Source organism: Mchenga conophoros, linkage group LG10, assembly GCF_057382185.1.
Source record: "Mchenga conophoros isolate Kocher_MC1m ecotype Shallow Benthic linkage group LG10, M_conophoros_male_GT1.1, whole genome shotgun sequence".
NCBI classification, from domain to species: domain Eukaryota; kingdom Metazoa; phylum Chordata; class Actinopteri; order Cichliformes; family Cichlidae; genus Mchenga; species Mchenga conophoros.
Window position 1 is genome coordinate 8359277 of NC_140535.1, and position 21697 is coordinate 8380973.

Sequence of the window (21697 nt, forward strand, 5' to 3'; positions counted from 1 at the left end):
CCTCTGAAGTGAGACTGTGTTTCTCTGTGTTGAAAATGGGATAGCGGTGGTTTATTTCTGTCACACTGCGCCTTTGAGGTTGCCAAGGATGTCTCTCCACCAGAGGCCAAAGATTTTTAGCTGCCTTCTCATTTCGCCGCGCTATGCCTCGCATGCCACTCATTAAATCAGAGTTTGTTGCTGTTGTCACCGCTGTCACAAGTTGTATTGTGTTAAATCTTTGCTAAACATGATTTATGAAGTCTTGCTCTTAGCCCCACACACAAACATGTATTTCTTTTTGCAGGGTTCTGCATCTGAGAGAAGAGATGTTTGTAGTTCCAAAATCCTGTCTGTGGAATTCTTCAGCTGCATCAAACAGCCTCCTGCAGTCACCCCCCCCCCCCTCCCCGCTCCCCGTGCCTTCACCCTCTCTTTCTCCCCGCTAGAATCTCTGTGGTCTTCAGTCAAAATCCACACTCTTATTTCACTTCCAAATCGACAGCAGAAAAGTGAGTGAAGTACTTCACAGAAATTCTCACTCACAGCAGTTGAACAGTGGGCTGTATCTATCCATGACATAAACAAATCAGAGAGGCTGTTTTATGAGCTTTGGTATGTGGCAGTGAATAAGAAGTGACATGTATCCACACTTAAGATTCAGAAAACAAAACAGGGCCACAGTACACACCTGCCTCTGGCCTTATAACCTGTTTCCTATTTTGCATCCACCTTCCATCCTACTCTGACTAAAAAAGAAAAAATGGAAAATGGTAAAAAACGTTGAGGCCGCTTGTTTCCCAGCATCCAACAGCAAACCAACGTGTCTGGAATCAAGACAGCTGACCTTTGGGAAGCTAAACACATCCTCTGGGTGCCAAAGTGCTAAAAACAAACCAGAAGCTTCCAGCCACGGGGCAGATTATTTTAGAAGGAGGGAAAGCATGATGGAAAACAGCACTTACTTAGATATGTGCACAGAAAATGCATCCAGAAGGCGACAGCCACCCAGGGTGTGTTTTTGTCTTTTTTTGCAGCTACTCTCTGCTCCGTCAAGGTCAGGCCCCCTGTTACTGCCACCCTATAATCATGGCTGAGGTGCATCCACTGAGTGAGATCCAATCATTGGTGCCATTGTGTACAACATACAGTGACATGCTGACATGCTCTGAGAAAGGGGTGATGGGTTAGAGAGTGTTGGCTTTTAGAGAGGAAGTGGCTCCAAGGAGACCAGTACCACCTCTCAGAATTTTTTTTCTTTTATTTCTTTTATTTTTGTAACCACTGAGATGGAAAGTACTTAAACAACCCTGATACTAGGGATGGGTATCGTTTAGGTTTTATCCGATACCGGTGCCAAATCGGTACTTTTGAAACGGTGCCGGTGCTCAAACGGTGCTCAAACCGGTCGGTGCTTAAAGAATGGAGAACACAAAATTGGTCCAAAAACCTCTCATGTTTAGCTGGTTTTTGTAAAAAGATAACAATGTTAGCCTTTTCTGCAGCTATGGGGCATATATGGTATCACTCTTGGCTGGAAGCAGTGCTTAAACAATGGAAAAAACACAAACTTTATCCAAAAACCTCTCATGTTTATCCGTTTCCCTCTTTTTCTTTGGTCATTTTAGCCTTTTTGGCCAGGGTGAAGGGAGTATCTGCCATCAAACAAGAAGACAGCCGCATGTAGCTATGATGATGTTTGCTAGTTCACCTTACCTGCATTAATGTAATAACATGGTTAGCCTACTCAACGTAAATTACACACGAACAACATTAAGCTCCTCACGCAGAGAAGAACGGCTGCTGCTGCCATCATCATCCGTCATCATTTCTGCTACACTGGCAGGGCTAGGGGCTAGGACTCTCCTCTTCGTGTTTTTGGGGATGTTGCTAACTCCGGGTCTGATAACAGGCACCACACCCGCAGTAGATGCGCTCGGTGTGAGGTCTCGCAGCAAGCTATCAAATACAGCGCATTTCTCGGCTTTTAAAAAAACCTATGAAAACCTATAAAAAAAAACTATGCGTCGCCAGGTGTTTCATCGGATTCGAGGTGTTACCTCCTTTGACAGTATCACAGTATCAGCTTAAAGAACTTGTTGCAGGCTGCTGAGTTTGCATATTTTGCTGTGAAGTACAGCCAGACTTTTGACCGCTTCGCCTTGGGCATTTTTAATCTGTAGCTCTGCTCTAAAAGAACGTACGTACCTGGACCCGCCTACTATCCTTGGAAACGTAAAATGATTGGCTAGAAGTGTATCACAGCTCAGGAAAAAAAAGCACCGAAATAAAGCACCGAAATGTGCGCTGCTTTTCGGTCTGGTTACTACTGTTTATGTCAGAACCGGTGCCATCATGGCACCGGACACCGGTACCTGATACACAATGCAAATTGAAGCCCACTGTCTTATTGTGTTTGCATGTTTTTCCTCTGGAGCTACAAAGCCAGCCCGATTAACCTATCAACAGACAGAGATTAGACACTCAGGAAGTGAAGGTAGCAGAAGATAAATCTAAAAGGATTTCTAATATGAAGCTGGATCACTGTAGAGGCCAGTAATTCAGCAGTGCCAAACATACATTTTACTCCCTTATTGATTTCATGTCAGTGTTATAGGTGACATATCTAATAATTTATTACTGAAACAAATATTATCATCTTGTCCCTGTTCTGGTTCAGTTTATTCTTCTCTGTCCTAATAATATAGAGCAATGTTTGCATGAAAAGGTCTGTCAAGATAGTATACAGATGGCCCCACATATGTTCTGTGTTCAGAGAGCTCTGGTGGCGCATACAAACTGCAAAAATATTCCTATAGTCAGATATAGAAAGCATATTGCATATTGAAGGAGCTCCACATTTCCCACCAGCTTTGGTGGAACCAATCCATAAGTGAAAAAAAAAATAACAGAGGCCATGAAAAAGAAAGTACTCAACTCTCGATTGCATATATGTTGATGCCATGTTACAAAGGTGCACTTGTTTTAATTTGAAGAGATTTACCTACCTGCTATAAAATGCCTCTGTTTGGAGGGGGGGCAGCCAGTCGGGAGACAGCTGGCTGAAAAGGAGATTAGCTAAAACATCTTGTTACAGCCAGTGGATAAGTAGAAAAATCTGCAGAAAGCATAAGACAGGAATGGGATCATTTTGAACTGTGAGTCAAGGATCAAAGTATGGTGAAGGGAATTGATATCATCAATTCCCTTTAACTCCCTTTCTCAAAAATCTCCAAATGAATGCGCATTTTCACCTAAAAATGATGCAACTGGAACGCAATTCAAACTGCTGGGCAAACTTTTGATGACAGAAAATTGGTCAGAAATACAGCATTTTTGTGTATTTCATGTTTTCATTTGAGGAAGATTACAGTGTCCTCATTGCTCTGTGCTTTTCAAATCTCTCCAGTAACAAGTGACCTTTAAGTCACATGCAAATATGGTCACAAAAATTACAGTGTGCTATAAAAATTAAGCCAGTGGTGTTAGTGTAAAGACATCGTCTTTCCGTTGTAGTTTTGGGATGTCCTGTCATCACCTGCAAGCTATTCAAAGAGGCAGACAGGCAAAATAATGAAAGATCCCAGTAGCGTGAAACTCATAGGGGCTGCAGAGGGTAGGACAAATATTATTTGCTTTTCAGACAGGCAAAAATTCCCCTTTGGAAAACCCCCAAAAACTTCACTATTATTTCAGTCTGGGCAGTGTCCTCTGAAATATCTCATAAGCTTAATATAACATTCCTAATGAGAAAGAGATTTTTTTTTCAGTGTGTGGCCACTTTCTGAATGTTATCCTTATTAATTGAGCTTTAAGTGCGTGATCCATCCGCTGCATGCATTGATGAGTCAGCCTTGGATGGGTTGCCAGCAGTGTTGGTCAAGTTACTTGAAAAAAGTAATCGGATTACAGTGCTGCCCATCTCTGGTTGCCAGCGACAATTTAACTCAGAGATCACAATGTTTGCATGGAAATAATGGCAATCTTCCAGCATTTAGTGATGAGCGGTACCTTGCACAGCAGCCATGTGTGGATATCGTTTTCTGCTGTGGGCTTGTTTTGTTGCATTCAAGGTTCATTATTTGTCTTTATTTGTCACATGCATAGTCATACAAGTATAACACACAGTGAAATGTAACCTGACACGCTCCTCAACATGTGCAAAAAATGGGGGGGGGTAGAGGAAGAACATTATATATATATATAAAAAAAAACAAAAAAAAAACACCCAGCACGCCCCTGCGGGCGGTTTATCCTTCAAGCTCGGGTCCTCTACCAGAGGCCTGGGAGCTTGAGGGTCCTGCGCAGTATCTTAGCTGTTCCCAGGACTGCGCTCTTCTGGACAGAGATCTCCGATGTTGTTCCTGGGATCTGCTGGAGCCACTCGCCTAGCTTGGGAGTCACCGCACCTAGTGCTCCGATTACCACGGGGACCACCGTTACCTTCACCCTCCACATCCTCTCGAGCTCTTCTCTGAGCCCTTGGTATTTCTCCAACTTCTCGTGTTCCTTCTTCCTGATATTGCTGTCATTCGGAACCGCTACATTGATCACTACGGCCATCTTCTTCTGTTTGTCTACCACCACTATGTCCGGTTGGTTAGCCACCACCATTTTGTCCGTCTGTATCTGGAAGTCCCACAGGATCTTAGCTCGGTCATTCTCCACCACCCTTGGGGGCATCTCCCATTTTGACCTCGGGACTTCCAGGTTATACTCGGCACAGATGTTCCTGTACACTATGCCGGCCACTTGGTTATGGCGTTCCATGTATGCCTTGCCTGCTAGCATCTTGCACCCTGCTGTTATGTGCTGGATTGTCTCTGGGGCATCTTTACACAGCCTGCACCTGGGGTCTTGCCTGGTGTGATAGACCCCAGCCTCTATGGATCTTGTGCTCAGAGCTTGTTCTTGTGCTGCCATGATTAGTGCCTCTGTGCTGTCTTTCAGTCCAGCTTTGTCCAGCCACTGGTAGGATTTCTGGATATCAGCCACCTCCTCTATCTGCCGGTGGTACATACCGTGCAGGGGCCTGTCCTTCCATGATGGTTCCTCGTCTCCCTCCTCTTTCTTGGGTTTCTGCTGCCTGAGGTATTCACTGAGCACTCGGTCAGTTGGGGCCATCTTCCTAATGTATTCTTGGATGTTCGTTGTCTCATCCTGGACTGTGGTGCTGACACTCACCAGTCCCCGGCCCCCTTCCTTCCGCTTAGCGTACAGCCTCAGGGTGCTGGATTTGGGGTGAAACCCTCCATGCATGGTAAGGAGCTTTCTTGTCTTTATGTCAGTGGCTTCTATCTCCTCCTTTGGCCAGCCTATTACCCCAGCAGGGTACCTGATCACGGGCAGGGCGTACGTGTTGATGGCCCGGATCTTGTTCTTACCATTCAGCTGACTCCTCAGGACTTGCCTGACCCTCTGCAGGTACTTGGTGGTTGCAGCTTTTCTAGCGGCCTCTTCATGGTTCCCATTCGCCTGTGGGATCCCCAAGTACTTGTAACTGTCCTCTATGTCTGCAATGTTGCCTTCTGGTAGTTCAATCCCCTCAGTTCTGACTACCTTCCCTCTCTTTGTTACCATCCGACTACACTTCTCCAGTCCGAACGACATTCCAATGTCATTGCTGTATAGCCTGGTAGTGTGGATCAGTGAATCGATGTCTCGTTCACTCTTGGCATACAGCTTGATGTCATCCATGTACAGGAGGTGGCTGACAACTGCTCCGTTCTGTAGTCGGTATCCGTAGCCAGTCTTGTTAATGATCTCACTGAGGGGGTTCAGGCCTATGCAGAACAGCAGTGGGGACAGAGCATCTCCTTGGTAGATCCCGCACTTGATGGTAACTTGTGCTATGGGCTTGGAGTTGGCCTCTAGTGTTGTACGCCACATCCCCATTGAGTTCCTGATGAAGGCTCTTAGGGTCCCATTGATCTTGTACAATTCTAGGCATTCCAGTATCCAGCTGTGGGGCATTGAGTCATAGGCCTTCTTGTAATCAATCCAGGCAGTGCACAGGTTGGTCAGTCTGGTCTTGCAGTCTCGGCTGACTGTTCTGTCTACCAGTAGCTGGTGTTTTGCGCCTCTGGTATTCTTGCCAATTCCTTTCTGTGTCCCGCTCATGTATTGACCCATGTGCCTGTTCATCTTAGCCGATATGATGCCTGACAGGAGCTTCCATGTAGTACTGAGGCAGGTTATTGGTCGGTAGTTGGAGGGGACCGGTCCCTTCTTGGGGTCCTTGGGGATCAGGACCGTCCGGCCTTCAGTTAGCCATTCCGGGTGTCTCTCGTTGACTAGCAGCTGGTTCATTTGTGCTGCCAGACGCTCGTGGAGTGCAGTCAGCTTCTTCAGCCAGTAGGCGTGAACCATGTCGGGCCCTGGTGCTGTCCAACTCTTCATACTGGAGACCCTTTCTTGGATATCTGCCACTGTGATGGTTACTGGACCCTGTTCAGGGAGGTCGCTGTGGTCAGCCCTCAGATCCTCTAGCCACTGAGCATTGCCGTTATGGGTTGCATCCTTCTCCCATATGCTCTTCCAGTATTGCTCCGTCTCCAGCCTTGGTGGTGCTGTTCTCTTATTGTTCCCTTGCCACTGAGAGTACACCTTTGCTGGTTCTGTGGAGAACAGCTGGTTTATTCTCCTGCCTTCTATCTCTCTGGTGTACCTCCTCAAGCGGCTGGCCAAGGCTGTGAGTCTTTGCTTGGCAGTTTCCAAGGCCTCAGGTATGGACAGCTTGCTGTATTTCTTAGGCACCTTATTTGTCGCACCTTTCTGCAACTCCGTTAGTTGGCTAACCTCCCTCCGTGCTACTTTGATCTTGCCCTCTAGCCTCCTTCTCCATGGAGGGTACTGCCCCTTGTCGCTGTTCAACTTGTAGCCAAGCATCTCACTGATCACTGTTGCCGTATTGTAGATCAGCTTGTTAGTGTCGGTAATCGTGGTTGTAGGTATTGCCCGTAGTGCTGCATTAACATCATCTAGCATATATATATATATATATATATATATATATATATATATATATATATATATATATATATATAACAATTCTGTAACTGTAACTTCGGTCGTTGCTGTGCTTTTTGGAAGTCGAATTTCCCAGAGGAACCCACCCGAGGGATTAATAAAGTTCTATCTTATCTTATCTTATATATATATATATATATATATATATATATATATATATATATATATATATATATATATATATATATATATATACATACAGTGGGGCAAAAAAGTATTTAGTCAGCCACCGATTGTGCAAGTTCCCCCACCTAAAATGATGACAGAGGTCAGTAATTTGCACCAGAGGTACACGTCAACTGTGAGAGACAGAATGTGAAAAAAAAATCCATGAATCCACATGGTAGGATTTGTAAAGAATTTATTCGTAAATTAGGGTGGAAAATAAGTATTTGGTCACCTCAAACAAGGAAAATCTCTGGCTCTCACAGACCTGTAACGTCTTCTATAAGAAGCTTTTCTGTTCCCCACTCGTTACCTGTATGAATGGCACCTGTTTGAACTCATCATCTGTATAAAAGACACCTGTCCACAGCCTCAAACAGTCAGACTCCAAACTCCGCCATGGCCAAGACCAAAGAGCTTTCGAAGGACACCAGGAAAAGTATTGTAGACCTGCACCAGACTGGGAAGAGTGAATCTACAATAGGCAAGCAGCTTGGTGTGAAAAAATCAACTGTGGGAGCAATCATCAGAAAATGGAAGACATACAAGACCACTGATAATCTCCCTCGATCTGGGGCTCCACGCAAGATCTCATCCCGTGGGGTCAAAATGATCATGAGAACGGTGAGCAAAGATCCCAGAACCACACGGGGGGACCTGGTGAATGACCTGCAGAGAGCTGGGACCAAAGTAACAAAGGTCACCATCAGTAACACACTACAACGGCAGGGAATCAAATCCCGCAGTGCCAGACGTGTTCCGCTGCTGAAGCCAGTGCATGTCCAGGCCCGTCTGAAGTTTGCCAGAGAGCACATGGATGATACAGCAGAGGATTGGGAGAATGTCATGTGGTCAGATGAAACCAAAGTAGAACTTTTTGGTATAAACTCAACTCGTTGTGTTTGGAGGAAGACGAATACTGAGTTGCATCCCAAGAACACCATACCTACTGTGAAGCATGGGGGTGGAAACATCATGCTATGGGGCTGTTTTTCTGCCAAGGGGACAGGACGACTGATCCGTGTTAAGGACAGAATGAATGGGGCCATGTATCGTGAGATTTTGAGCCAAAACCTCCTTCCATCAGTGAGAACTTTGAAGATGAAACGAGGCTGGGTCTTCCAACATGACAATGATCCAAAACACACCGCCCGGGCAACAAAGGAGTGGCTCCGTAAGAAGCATTTGAAAGTCCTGGAGTGGCCTAGCCAGTCTCCAGACCTCAACCCCATAGAAAATCTGTGGCGGGAGTTGAAAGTCCATGTTGCTCGGCGACAGCCCCAAAACATCACTGCTCTCGAGAAGATCTGCATGGAGGAATGGGCCAAAATACCAGCTACTGTGAGTGCAAACCTGGTAAAGACCTATAGTAAACGTTTGACCTCTGTTATTGCCAACAAAGGTTATGTTACAAAGTATTGAGTTGTATTTTTGTTATTGACCAAATACTTATTTTCCACCCTGAATTACGAATAAATTCTTTACAAATCCTACCATGTGGATTCATGGATTTTTTTTTCACATTCTGTCTCTCACAGTTGAAGTGTACCTCTGGTGCAAATTACTGACCTCTGTCATCATTTTAGGTGGGGGAACTTGCACAATCGGTGGCTGACTAAATACTTTTTTGCCCCACTGTGTATATATATATATATATATTTATAAAAACACCCAGCACGCCCCTGCGGGCGGTTTATTCTTCAAGTTCGGGTCCTCTACCAGAGGCCTGCTGGAGCCATTCGCCTAGCTTGGGAGTCACCGCAGCTAGTGCTCCAATTACCACGGGGACCACCGTTACCTTCACCCTCCACATCCTCTCGAGCTCTTCTCTGAGCCCTTGGTATTTCTCCAGCTTCTCGTGTTCCTTCTTCCTGATATTGCTGTCATTCGGAACCGCTACATCGATCACTACGGCCGTCTTCTTCTGTTTGTCTACCACCACTATGTCCGGTTGGTTAGCCACCACCATTTTGTCTGTCTGTATCTGGAAGTCCCACAGGATCTTAGCTCGGTCATTCTCCACCACCCTTGGGGGCATCTCCCATTTTGACCTTGGGACTTCCAGGTTATACTCGGCACAGATGTTCCTGTACACTATGCCGGCCACTTGGTTATGGCGTTCCATGTATGCCTTGCCTGCTAGCATCTTGCACCCTGCTGTTATGTGCTGGGGCATCTTTACACAGCCTGCACCTGGGGTCTTGCCTGGTGTGATAGACCCCAGCCTCTATGGATCTTGTACTCAGAGCTTGTTCTTGTGCTGCCATGATTAGTGCCTCTGTGCTGTCTTTCAGTCCAGCTTTGTCCAGCCACTGGTAGGATTTCTGGATATCAGCCACCTCCTCTATCTGCCGGTGGTACATACCGTGCAGGGGCCTGTCCTTCCATGATGGTTCCTCGTCTCCCTCCTCTTTCTTGGGTTTCTGCTGCCTGAGGTATTCACTGAGCACTCGGTCAGTTGGGGCCATCTTCCCAATGTATTCTTGGATGTTCATTGTCTCATCCTGGACTGTGGTGCTGACACTCACCAGTCCCCGGCCCCCTTCCTTCCGCTTAGCGTACAGCCTCAGGGTGCTGGACTTGGGGTGAAACCCTCCATGCATGGTAAGGAGCTTTCTTGTCTTTATGTCAGTGGCTTCTATCTCCTCCTTTGGCCAGCCTATTACCCCAGCAGGGTACCTGATCACGGGCAGGGCGTAGGTGTTGATGGCCCGGATCTTGTTCTTGCCGTACATTGGGTGAATGTGCAGTAGTAGCAGCAAGCAGGTGAATTCTGTACATTAATATGAATAGACATCTGACTATTTTACAGGATAGACAATATAACCATTTTTAAAATTAAAGGAATTTGGAATGTACATTGTGCCTTGGTTTAGAGTGTCTGGAAGAGAGTCCTGTCTCAGTCAATTATAGATGATGTGAGAGGGCGGGTGTGTGTGTTTAGAGCCCGGGGATAGAAGCTCCTCTTGAGTCTCTCTGTCCTTGCCCGGATGATGCGGAACCTTCTACCAGATTGCAGGAGTTGGAACAGTTTGTTGCCAGGATGGGACGGGTCCTTCAGTATCTGCTCTAGTCCGGCATCTCCTGGTGTAGGTGTCCTGAAGCGGGGGGAGAGCAATCCTGCAGCAGCGTTCTGCTGTACGGATCACTCTCTGGAGAGCTTTTAGGTCCTTCACACAGCTGTTCCCAAACCACGATGTCATGTTCTGTGTGAGGATGCTCTCCACAGCGCCTGTATAGAAAATCCTGAGGATCTTTGGAGAGACCCTGAACTTCCTCAGTTGTCGTAGGTGATACAGGCGCTGCCTAGCCTTTTTGGTCTGGGCCTGAATGTGGGCAGCCCATGTCAGGTCTGAGGAGATGTGGACACCAAGATACTTGAAGGACTGCACCCTCTCCACTGGAGCTCCATTGATGATAATGGGCTTGTAGTCTCTGTGCTGACTCCTTCTGAAGTCCACCACCAGCTCCTTGGTCTTGCTGAGGTTCAGCTGGAGGTGGTTGTCCTGGCACCATGATGCCAGATTCTTCACTTCATCCATGTAGGCCGCCTCATCGTTGTTGGAGATGGCACCCAACACCACTGTGTCATCAGCAAACTTCACAATGGTGTTGGAGCCATGGGTTGCCACACAGTCTGAAGTGTAGAGGGAGTAGAGCAGTGGCGAGAGGACCTGTGGTGCTCCTGTGTTGATGGTGATGCTGTTAGAGACGTGGATCCTCTGTGTATCTGTTGGATCGGTAGGCGAACTGCAGCGGATCTGTGGTGTCTGGGATGGAGGAGGAGATGATGTTCTTCAGCAGCCTCTCAAAAACCTTCATTACCGAGGTCAGTGCAACTGGCCGGTAATCGTTCAGGGATGAGGGTTTGCTGTTCCTGGGCACAGGGATGATGGTGGATCTTTTGAAGCATGTGGGGACCACAGACTTCGCCAGGGACTCGTTGAAGATGTAAGTGAACACACCTGCTAGCTGGTCAGCACAGCAGCGCAGCAGACAGCCGGTGATGCCGTCTGGCCCCGCCGCTTTCCTTGTGTTCACTCTCAGAATCAGAATCAGAATCAGAAAGGGTTTTATTGCCAAATGTTGAGCGGGTTTACAACATTAGGAAATTGCTGCGGTGCTTCAGTGCAAACATACTGTTATAAATTAAGCTTGAATAGACATGAAAATAAAAATGAGAATAAGAATTAAAAGTGCTAAGTAGATAGATAGATATATACATGCTATATACATGAGTGCAGGTGGTGATCAGTGCCAAACATGGAATGATGCAGTGAACACAGCGTAGGGTCATGTGTTAGTGGTGGGAACAGTCATACGGTTATTGTTCATGTGTTCAACAGCAGAGGGGAAGAAACTGTTCTTATGGCGAGAGGCTCTGGTGCGAATGGACCGGAGCCTCCTGCCTGAGGGGAGCAGGTCAAACAGACTGTGTCCAGGGTGAGAAGGGTCAGCTGTGATCCGAGCTGCACGTCCCAGTGTCCTGGAGGTGTACAGGTCCTGCAGAGATGGGAGTCTGCAGCCAATCACCTTCTCAGCAGAGCGCACAACACGCTGCAGTCTCTGTTTGTCCCTGATAGTGGCTCCAGCGTACCACACGGTGATGGAGGAGGTGAGGATGGACTCGATGATTGCAGTGTAGAATTGCATCATCGTCCGTGTTGGCAGGTTGAATTTCTTCAGCTGCCTCAGGAAGTACATCCTCTGCTGGGCTTTCTTAATGATGGAGGTGATGGTGGGCTCCCACTTCAGGTCCTGGGTGATGGTGGTACCCAGGAAGCGGAATGAGTCCACAGAGGTGATGGGGGTGTCAGTCAGGATGATGGGGGGGAGTGGAGCTGTGTGCTTCCTGAAGTCCACAATAATCTCCACTGTCTCCTGGGCATTCAGCACCAGGTTGTTGTGGCTGCACCAGGACACCAGACGTTCAACCTCCCTCCTGTAGGCAGACTCATCCCCGTCCGAGATGAGTCCAATAACGGTGGTGTCATCTGCAAACTTGATTAGCTTGACAGACTGGTGGGTGGAGGTGCAGCAGTTAGTATACAGGGAGAAGAGCAGGGGAGAAAGAACACAGCCCTGAGGGGAGCCGGTGCTGATGGTCCGGGAGTCCGAGACATTCTTTCCCAGCCTCACATGCTGTTTTCTGTCTGTCAGGAAGTCAGTGATCCACCGGCAGATGGGATCAGGCACATTCAAAACAAAAATGGTAAACAAAAAAGGTAACAAAAAATAATTTCCCCCAGGGATCAATAAAGTATTCTGATTCTGATTCTGATTCTGATTCATCTGGGAAAGCTTGCCTCGGAGATGGTCTGGAAGGATGGTATTGAAGGCAGAGCTGAAGTCCACAAACAGGATCCTGGCGTAGGTTCCTGGGGAGTCCAGATGCTGCAGGATGAAGTGTAGGGCCATGTTGATGGCGTCATCTACAGACCTGTTGGCTCTGTATGCAAACTGCAGGGGGTCCAGGAGGGGGGCCGTGAGGGTCTTGAGATAGGAGAGAACCAGGCGCTCAAAAGACTTCATGACCACAGATGTCAGAGCCACGGGTCTGTAGTCATTTAGTCCAGTGATCCTAGGTTTCTTGGGGACAGGGATTATGGTAGAGGACTTGAAGCAGGCAGGCACATGACATGCCTGCAGTGAGGAGTTGAAACTCCTTAATGCCGCTCGGACGTCATGCTCCGCGATGTACTGCTACTTCCGTAAACTCGATGATGTCGACTGCGCATGCTCTGAACATGTCCCAGTCGCCGTCGTTGAGTGCGTCCTGTAGCGTAGCTTCTGATTGGGCAGTCCACCGTTTTACCTCCCTCGTGGTCACGTCTTCCCGCCGTATGTTTTGTTTATACTGGGGAATGAGGAAGATGGCGTTGTGGTCAGACTTCCCAAAAGCCGGGTGTGAGACAGCTTTGTAGCCCTGCTTGTATGGCGTGTAGCAGTGATCCAAAATACGATCCCCTCTCGTTGGACACGAGACATGCTGGTAAAAGTTTGGCATGACTTGTCTGAGGTTCGCTTTATTAAAGTCTCCTGCTACAATGAGGGCTGCGCCCGGGTCCTTGTTTTGAAGCGAGCTCAGCACATCATGTAATTCGGACAAAGCCATACCTGTGTCCGCTTGGGGTGGGATGTAGACCACCGTGGCGATGACTGAGGTGAACTCACGGGGCAGATAGAAAGGGCGGCACTTAATGCTCAGGAACTCCAGATGTGGCGAGCAGCCGCTGGAAAGAGTAGAAATGCTCCTGGCATCACACCACTTTCTGTTTACCATGAAACACATTCCTCCACCTTTGGTTTTGTTTGACTCTGCCGTTCTGTCCGAATCCGACGGAGTTACAGCCTGGTCCGGCACGGTGGGGGTCAGCCATGTCTCCGTGAAGCACAGAATGTTGCAGTCCCTCATGTCACGTTGGAAGGTGACCCTTGCTCTTAGGTCATCGAGCTTGTCCTCCATGGATTGTACATTGGCCAGTAGGATGCTGGGCAGTGGTGCGCGATGTGCCTGCTGTCTCAGTCTATTCCTAATGCCAGCGCGTTTCCCTCGGCGCTTCTTTGTTCTGCGCCTCGGATGAGCGGCCCGTCCTTTGTTGTTCTCCGCGCCGCGTAGAATCTCTGGCGGCAAGGAAGGATCGGGTTTAAAAGTGTCCAAGATTAGATGTGCAACCTTGGCACCGATGTTTACAAGTGATACGCTGTCGTATACTATAAGACTAGAGGACTGGAGAATGCCATGTTGCATAATGTTAGCAGAAGACAGGCTGCAGTATAGACACAGCAGAGGCCTCCCCAGCGGCAAGGTCCAATCAAGCAGACAGCACAGGAAAACCACTGACAGAAGTTAAGGACACAGCAGTGCAGCCTTCTTTCTTCTCTTTCTAAAGAAATGGCACGAGTCACAGGCTCTGGAGCAGAGTATTGAATGTCCAAGTGTGTGTTAATCTGTTTGGGATTTGAAATAATTGATGGCGGCGCTTTGTGCTTGCGGCTAAACAACTTCACTTAGCACATGACTAATTACAGACAGTGTTTGTCGGGATGTGACAGTCTTATACGCCTTTGCAATAATAGCAGAAGAGGTCAGTGCCAGCATTAATACAGCAGCTAGAGATAACCTTCAGTCCCTGCAGAGGACTCGCACACAATTAGCTGTGCGCCTTATCGGCTCAATGACAAGTCTCCCTTTCTGCTCTGACTTTTTCTTTTTATCACACAATTAAATAATTTAGTTGTTTTAACTTGAAAGAAAACAGATTCTCTGCCCATCCCATCTCCCCGGGAAAAAAGGAATGATGCATTAATATAATGAGGAGGCTCCAGTTTAACGTAACGACAGATGTGGGCCAGGCTCTACATCTGGTGAAGAATTTAATTTGGAATGGGAGGGTCCTTTTGCTCTGATTTTCAGATGTTATCATTTCATTTAACCTTGCTGTGAATGAGCCTGCCTTTAATGTTGGGATGTGTGCATGTTGTGACATTTATGGGGAGGGCTCGTGGATCTCTTGTAGGCCAAGACAGGACTTCCAGAATAAGCCACAGACTGTATATGAGAGAGAAGAGAAGCTGATGGGGAATTTTAATGATCCACAGGGTGTGGATTCTCTGGGAGCAAAAAGAACTCCAGTCCTACAAGAAAATAATCGTACCGCTTAGGTTATGATCCCAACTACTAGATTCAAGTCCTGTTAAATATCATATGATGGGATATGATTTGTAATTTGTGGTCACAATAAAGCAGGGTATACTTTAGTGTGGTCTAACCCTAACCCCTGTATTTCTCAGTCTGATCCACCTTTTTTATAACATCTGCTTTCAAAACACAAAAATAGTGATTCTTCAGCTCAAGGCTTCAAATCAAGACCTCACAGTGGCAGCGTCTATCTTTTTTACACAGTCTACAGCACGTATGGCGTTATCCATAGTTCTCCCCTAAGTGCATCTCCAAACCCACAACCCTGCTCTCTTTGTAGCCAAAGAGCTATGCAAATTAACATAAACGGCACATTTTTTTACTTAAGATGCGGGTTGCTTCATTTTTCTCTTGTCATTTAATAATTAAGTCCTTTAAATTTAATGTTCCATAAGTGCATGTGAGTTCTTGCTTGTGCTTTTGTTGAATCTGTGGGATGCATGAATGTAAATTTCTCTGTAAGCACACAAATACACGCACATTAAGCTACATTTCATTTCACATCTAAATGAACTGTCTGTTATTCACAGAGTGATTCATATATCACATATTCCTGTCTTTTCACCAGTTGTGTGTTGCTGCTGTCTGCCTGAATGTCATTTTAAACACCCTTTTTAAAGATGAGAGCTTTTCTCCTTACCATCTTCTGCAGGTGAGCGTGTGTAGATGAGAGATTACTGTCATGGAATATCAAGCGCTGATTTACTGTATAATAGATTCAGAGATGATGCCTCCTGCTGTCCTGCCACCTGTTCTGTCACCCGAGAGCCGCACACATCCACGGCTTGTTTACCAGCACACGGCACTCCAGAACACAAGCACATCCCTATTAACCAGTCAAAGACTACCAGGAGCAGCTCAAATGCACAAAAGCGTGAGACGGCACAGCATTAGCTTGTTCGCACACTCCCTGTGATTAGATAAAAGAAAAGGGAATGGCTTGTGACTGTAGCTCTGAGAGTCTGTCCATCCAGCTTCAGTATCAACCTGTCTTGAGTCCTCAATGTGTGGCAGTGATGAAGTGCCTCAGCCGGCCTTCTGTGCCTCCGCACTGAAAAATGAAGTCATTAGTTGTAGAGGGAGAGGAGCTTAAGTTCGCGGGCACGCTATAAGCCCTTCCACACTTCCCGTGCGCTCAGCACTGGCCTTAAAAGAACAGTCTGTCTTAATCAGAGTCCAGTCCACACAACACTTCCACCAGATGCTTTTTTATTAACAAAATGACATTCTCACCATTTCATGAGTAAATGAGGCAGAAAGAGAAAAGATTAAGGAAGTCAAAATCAAACAGGGCATTGAGTTTCTTCTCACACTAACCTTTGTCACTCATTTCTGTCTTTAAGTATGCTTATTGCTCCCATTGTTTTTTCCTTGTCACGTCATATGGTTTTTATATGACCTTTACAGTTTACAGCTTTAGTTTGCTCCACTAGATACGAGAGTGTAGAAGAGGAAGCACTCTGTCTCCTAACCTGCCTTTAGGCACTACTTAGTTGTTGACTCACAGAGCTGAAGTTACTTCCAGTTCTGTCTCTGGCTGTGCATGTCCACATGTACCCAAGATCCAAATTGTGTGTGTATGTGCGTGGGTGCAGTATATTGGTGCGAGTGTGTGCAATCGTACTGCTCAGTTCAGGCAGAAATGCTGCAGCCTGTCCAAAGATATTAACATCAAATGAAGCGCTCACCTTTCAGTTTCAGAATGTTTGTGGCTTACTGCTGGTTCAGATAGTGTGATGTACTGACAACATTTAGAGATGGGTACAAAATGGTCTTTGATGGGGATTTTTTTTTACTAAATGTATAAAGATTACTCCCACTGAGTGAGAACCTCCCAAAACAAGGGAAAGATCTGACATTAAATGATTAATGTGAGTGAGACCCACAAGTGACAGCTTCTCTCATCCCCTCTCTCCGTTAACCTTTGGTCTCTTCATCTCTGTCTCGACAGATTCAGTAATCATGTATGATGCAACAAGGGTGCTGTCTCCGAAAGATGGTGCAAACGGTTTGGCCCAGCCGGTTGTCCCTGGAGCAGGAGCGGGAACAGCTGTAGGATCTGGAGGGCCAACTGCAACTACAGTGCTGCAAGCTAAAACTGAAGAGGGGCAGTCAGTTAAGGAGGAGGAGGAGGAGCCCAAAGCAGAGCCTGTCCTGGTGAAGAAGCCCCACAGAGAAATTCTGGACCATGAGAGGAAGAGGAGGGTGGAGCTCAAATGTATGGAGCTCCAAGAGATGATGGAGGAGCAAGGGTAAGTAAAGAACAAATAGTAAAAAAACAACAGATAAGATAACAGTACTAAGTTGGTCGAAAATAACTTGATTATTGACCCTGAGGGAATGATTATATAGGGTACAATGATAGTCCTGAGTGTTATATTATTATAGTCCTTTATTTATAATTTAATTTGTTTGGAGACCTTTTTTAAGTTATTTGAAGAGCTGAGTAAGTTTAGGTTGCCATGGTTAACACTAAAGTAATTTTTAGACAGCACAGATTACACAGATTACAAAACAGAAGATAGAAATAAGGTTAAATAAATAAGGTTACGGGTAAGAATGTGCTTGCATTCATAGTTAGTCACATGTGTAGCATGAATAAAACCAGAGTTGTCGAGGCAACTAGATTTATTAAACTAGACTGGGAGCTGATTTGCTAGGCTTACAGTGCCTTAAGCATTTACAAAGTTGCATTAATAAAGAAATAACTCAATCTAAACCTAATCAAAGAGAAGTTTAATATTTGGTCTATTGATTTGCACTGGGCTTATTTGTTAGAAGGTTCAGTCGTTAGTAAGAAAATTCCCCAAGGAAGCCATCTGTTGAAGTCAAACTAAAATATTACCTGCAGAAGAGTTACAGTTTCAGTGGTAAGGCACAACTTTGACTTTGAGGGAAAATTGTTTCCACTTCCAGCTTGCATTGCACTTTTTTCAAGTTTTACTACTGCTCATTGGTCAGTTAGCTTAGTGCTCATTGGCCAGTTAGTGTTTGTCGGAACGTTGCCATCTTTAATGCAAACTGCAGGCAACTGCGGCAATCTCCTTATGAGCAAACTAATTTGTGAAAGGTAGCAGTCACTTGCCAACCAATATAAATATAATTTTTCCCTAGTTACGGTTGTTATGCACTCACCACCTGGTTGCTAGGTCTTTGTGACTGGGGCCAAAAAATATCATAGAGCTATTAGATGGGAGAATACTACAATGTAGTTGATATTTTATTTTCAGCTCAATACATGTTTTTCTTGGACAATTTTCTTACTAATGGCTGAAATTTAAAACAAATTAATTTTTTAAGACCAAGAGCAGAGATTGCCAAGAGGTCTCTAGGCCTGTGTGGCTGAAGCCTTACCCCTTGAATCCCGCAATCTATATTGATCCAAGTTTTCTTTTTTTAAATTATCTCCCTTCGTGTTGAAGCATTTCTTTATTATTTCTGCAACAGTACTTAGCTGCTCTTGTTCTTGGCTGCTATTTTTTTCCAAGTCCTGTAATTTGACTCGATATGCTGGCAGCAGGTTGGCAATATGAGCTATGTCTTCTAAATCATGGGAGACAATTTTGTGAGCTAAACGCACAAATAAAAGTGGAACTGCTCTTGATTCAGCTGAGCGAAAGGTTGTGTTTGGCTTTGTAAGGAAGCCCACATGTGATGCATGTGTATTCAAACTAGAGTCCAATCTGAAATGCTTGCGTAGGCAAGTCGGATGGAAAAAAAAGAGTTGCTCTTGGGTTTTGATGTCAACTGACATTACCTTTTTCAGAGAAACGGTAGTTGTTTATCTGTTTTTCACAATGCAGTTATTGGGATGCTGGTTGGAGTGCAAGCCATAAAGGCTTTTGTGTAGCACAGAGCCTGACATTGACAGGTATGTACTTGTAGGGGTGCTGAGTTCACAAGCTGCACCAGAACATTACATTCAGACACCGTAACCTGCCAGAAGTCATTTTCATCATAATATTGGGAGGATGAAAAAAAAACTATTCTCTCTGGAAGAGTGGAGTAAACTTAAGGAGCTGTGTTTTTGTGAGGAAATGGTGCATAACAATGTGTTTTTATACTTTTATCAGCATGCTTTGGAAATGTTATCAGTCACAGTGCTCTGTCGTGACACAATTGAATCATATTATTCTTTTATTCTCATTTTTAAAACAGGCATTATTGTGAGACACTGAATTAAACTGCAGTCCTTCTTGTAAGAGGTTGCTCTGAAACCTCTAAAGATAGAGCTAAAGATAACTGTTTCTTGGCATAAGAAGGGTTCAGGGTGCAGGACCTGGGTGCTTCCTGATTGGCCGGGTGCCCCAGTTAACATAATTGGCAGCATTAACAATTAGCAGCCCAGCGAAGAATCATGTATTTGCTTTAAGGTCTCCTGATTTCTGGTTGGGTGCCTGTGGAGACACAGGGAGGTGTTGAAGGGCCTTGTCATGGGTGCCAGGGGATTGTACACTGTTCCCAAGCCAACAGTGGGAGTTAGTTAGGGAAGGTAATCATGCATGCATATAGGCTGCATCCCAATTCAGGGTCTGCAGCCTTATGGGCCGCATTTTAAGGCCGATTATGTCACAGCGACGCGACGAAGGTTGTCCCAATTCAAGGGCTGCTCGAAATGCGGCCTCAAATGTGTCCTTCATTTCCCTGAATTTTAAGGATGTGGTGGTGTAGACTTCGTGGCCCAACATATCCCAGAATGCATAGCGCTGGGTGTGGATAATTTTGCCGGAAAAAAACGGCGGATGAGGGGCGCCCGAAGAGTAAACTTTGAGTAAGTACTGAATATTATGTCACTTATTTATGTGCAAATGTTTAATAAGAAAGACCATTAAAACATTACTGTTGGCCACATGTCGGCAAAGTTATGTGACATTAGTGACGTTTGTACTAACTTGGTTTTAAAGCCTTTACTTTAAAATATACGCCGTCCAATAGCTGACCTTAATCTTACAGAGAATAATCAAAGCTCATGTAGAAACAAACAAACAAATGAACAAAAGATTTTCTCCTTCATTTCTGTCAAACAAAGCTGTATGAAACGTTTCCAGCTGTTAGTATCATCGTTGCTAGGCAACCTGGCCAGCGCGACGGAGGCTAGACCGTCCCATTTTACAAGCCTCGCACTTCCGGCCTTAGCGGTCTTTGAGTACGCGGCCCTTGTGGGCCGTTAAGGCTGCGTACTTTTAGGCTGCAGACCCTGAATTGGGATACAGCCATAGAGATGTAGCAATTCAATCACCCACCCATTTCTGCTTCCCAATGTTGCCACTGAGTTGAATTTTACTCAGCTAAATGTGTTACAGCCATAGGGATAGTTAGCTCAGAACGCAGGACAGCCCAGCCGAGTCCATTTCATTAGCATCCAGCAAAAGTTAGGAAGAACCATGGAAACTGTAGAGATGGCAGACAGCCCTTATCAACAATCTCAGTGCTTCTCCCTGGCGTGTTTGCTCACACACGCACACACATACTGTACACACATGCACACTGCTGCTTGAATAACTACAGCTCGCAGCCAAACTCCAGGCGAGACCATAATTAATGATGAGCTCTGTGATCCTGTGTCAGTGCAGAGAAAACTCACTTTCCCACTGATACCTCGTGACATTTTACTCACATCACATTTGTCATTTACAGAAAGCTGACTAATCCATGATGTATTAGGGGTGAGTGATCCAATTGAATGAAAGGCAATCAAATTAGAGAGGGATTTTTTGTTTTTTGTTTTTTTGGGGGGGCTTAGTGTTGATATGAGAGGTGGCAGGCACATTTGAATGCTAGAGTGAGGAATCTTTTATCTGGCTAAGTATTTACATGAATTAAATCAATGCACTGGGTGGTTTTTATTTTTATTTTTTTTAAGGTGAAGCTGGATTGTACTGCCACTCATTTTTGTGCTCGTCCCTCGTTCCCTGAGCGTAACTGCTCTTGTCAGCCTGCGAGGTCTCATTAAGTCTGTAGGGTAATAGTAAAGCCACAGCAGATTGATGAAGCTGAAGGACAGCTACTGAGGATAGACAGAGGGGGTTACACACTTGCCATCTGTCAAGGTCTACTCATCTCCTGGCCTGGAGAAGATGTAATAGGTCCCAGTTTGAGAAAAGAGCCACAATGTCTACTGGAGTGGTGTAGTGGCACGCAGCAGCTTGGCAAATGATGACAGCACGCAAGGAGACAAGACATTCGCACTGACGGGCTCCACTGTGCTCGTCTGACTGCACGGCCTCGGCTGGCACACGGTCGCACATGAATGATGGCGACCACTCAGCTGAGTGTTAAAGCAAGCCCTGGATGGACTCAACTCATCTTGTTAAGCTATAATCAAAGGAGAATCCCATTTGGCAGCTTGGCTCAGCACAGCTACCCGTGCCTCTCCAATTTCTAATGTGCCTCTTTAAATGAGAGAGCGTGTGTGCAGGATTAAGGGATAGAGCAGGGGATGAAACACAGGGATAGAGAGGCAGAGCAATGCCAGGCATTAGACACAATTAAGATGGTGGCTGGAGTCTGTTTTCATTTGTAGTGGATTTAAGCCACGTCACCCTCGAATCCTGGTTTTGACTGAGGACGGGGTGAAGGATTAGGCTCAGGGGAAGGTTGGATGGCAGCACCCCCCATCCCATTTCCCTAGCTTTGCCAGCACATGGCAAGACACTCCCCTCCTCCCTTTCCGCACAGCCCCCCAGCTCCTCTCCGAAGATAAACCCAGGATAAATGGTCTGTCGTGAGTGATGGCCTCACCCCGGGAGCCAATTAGACAGGCTCAGCGAGTGCATTCATTTAGCTACCCAAGGCTTGGCAGCATCTCGCATTTATTGGTAC

The 21697-nt window shown here is 45.9% G+C and overlaps 1 protein-coding gene across 5 annotated transcripts in view; it reads left to right on the top strand.

Annotated features, from left to right (window-relative positions):
* The window catches only part of srrm3 (serine/arginine repetitive matrix 3), a 142896-nt gene that overhangs the window by 58742 nt on the left and 62457 nt on the right, over positions 1-21697 (top strand). For 4 of the 5 annotated variants that reach the window (XM_085288350.1, XM_085288353.1, XM_085288351.1 and 1 more), the window contains one exon: positions 16827-17127. In XM_085288350.1, coding sequence (XP_085144476.1) covers positions 16838-17127 — 290 coding nt within the window. In that variant the 5' untranslated portion in view covers positions 16827-16837. Of the gene's footprint in view, positions 1-16826; positions 17128-21697 lie in introns of those variants that run through there. The other variant, XM_085288354.1, reaches the window with a different exon arrangement.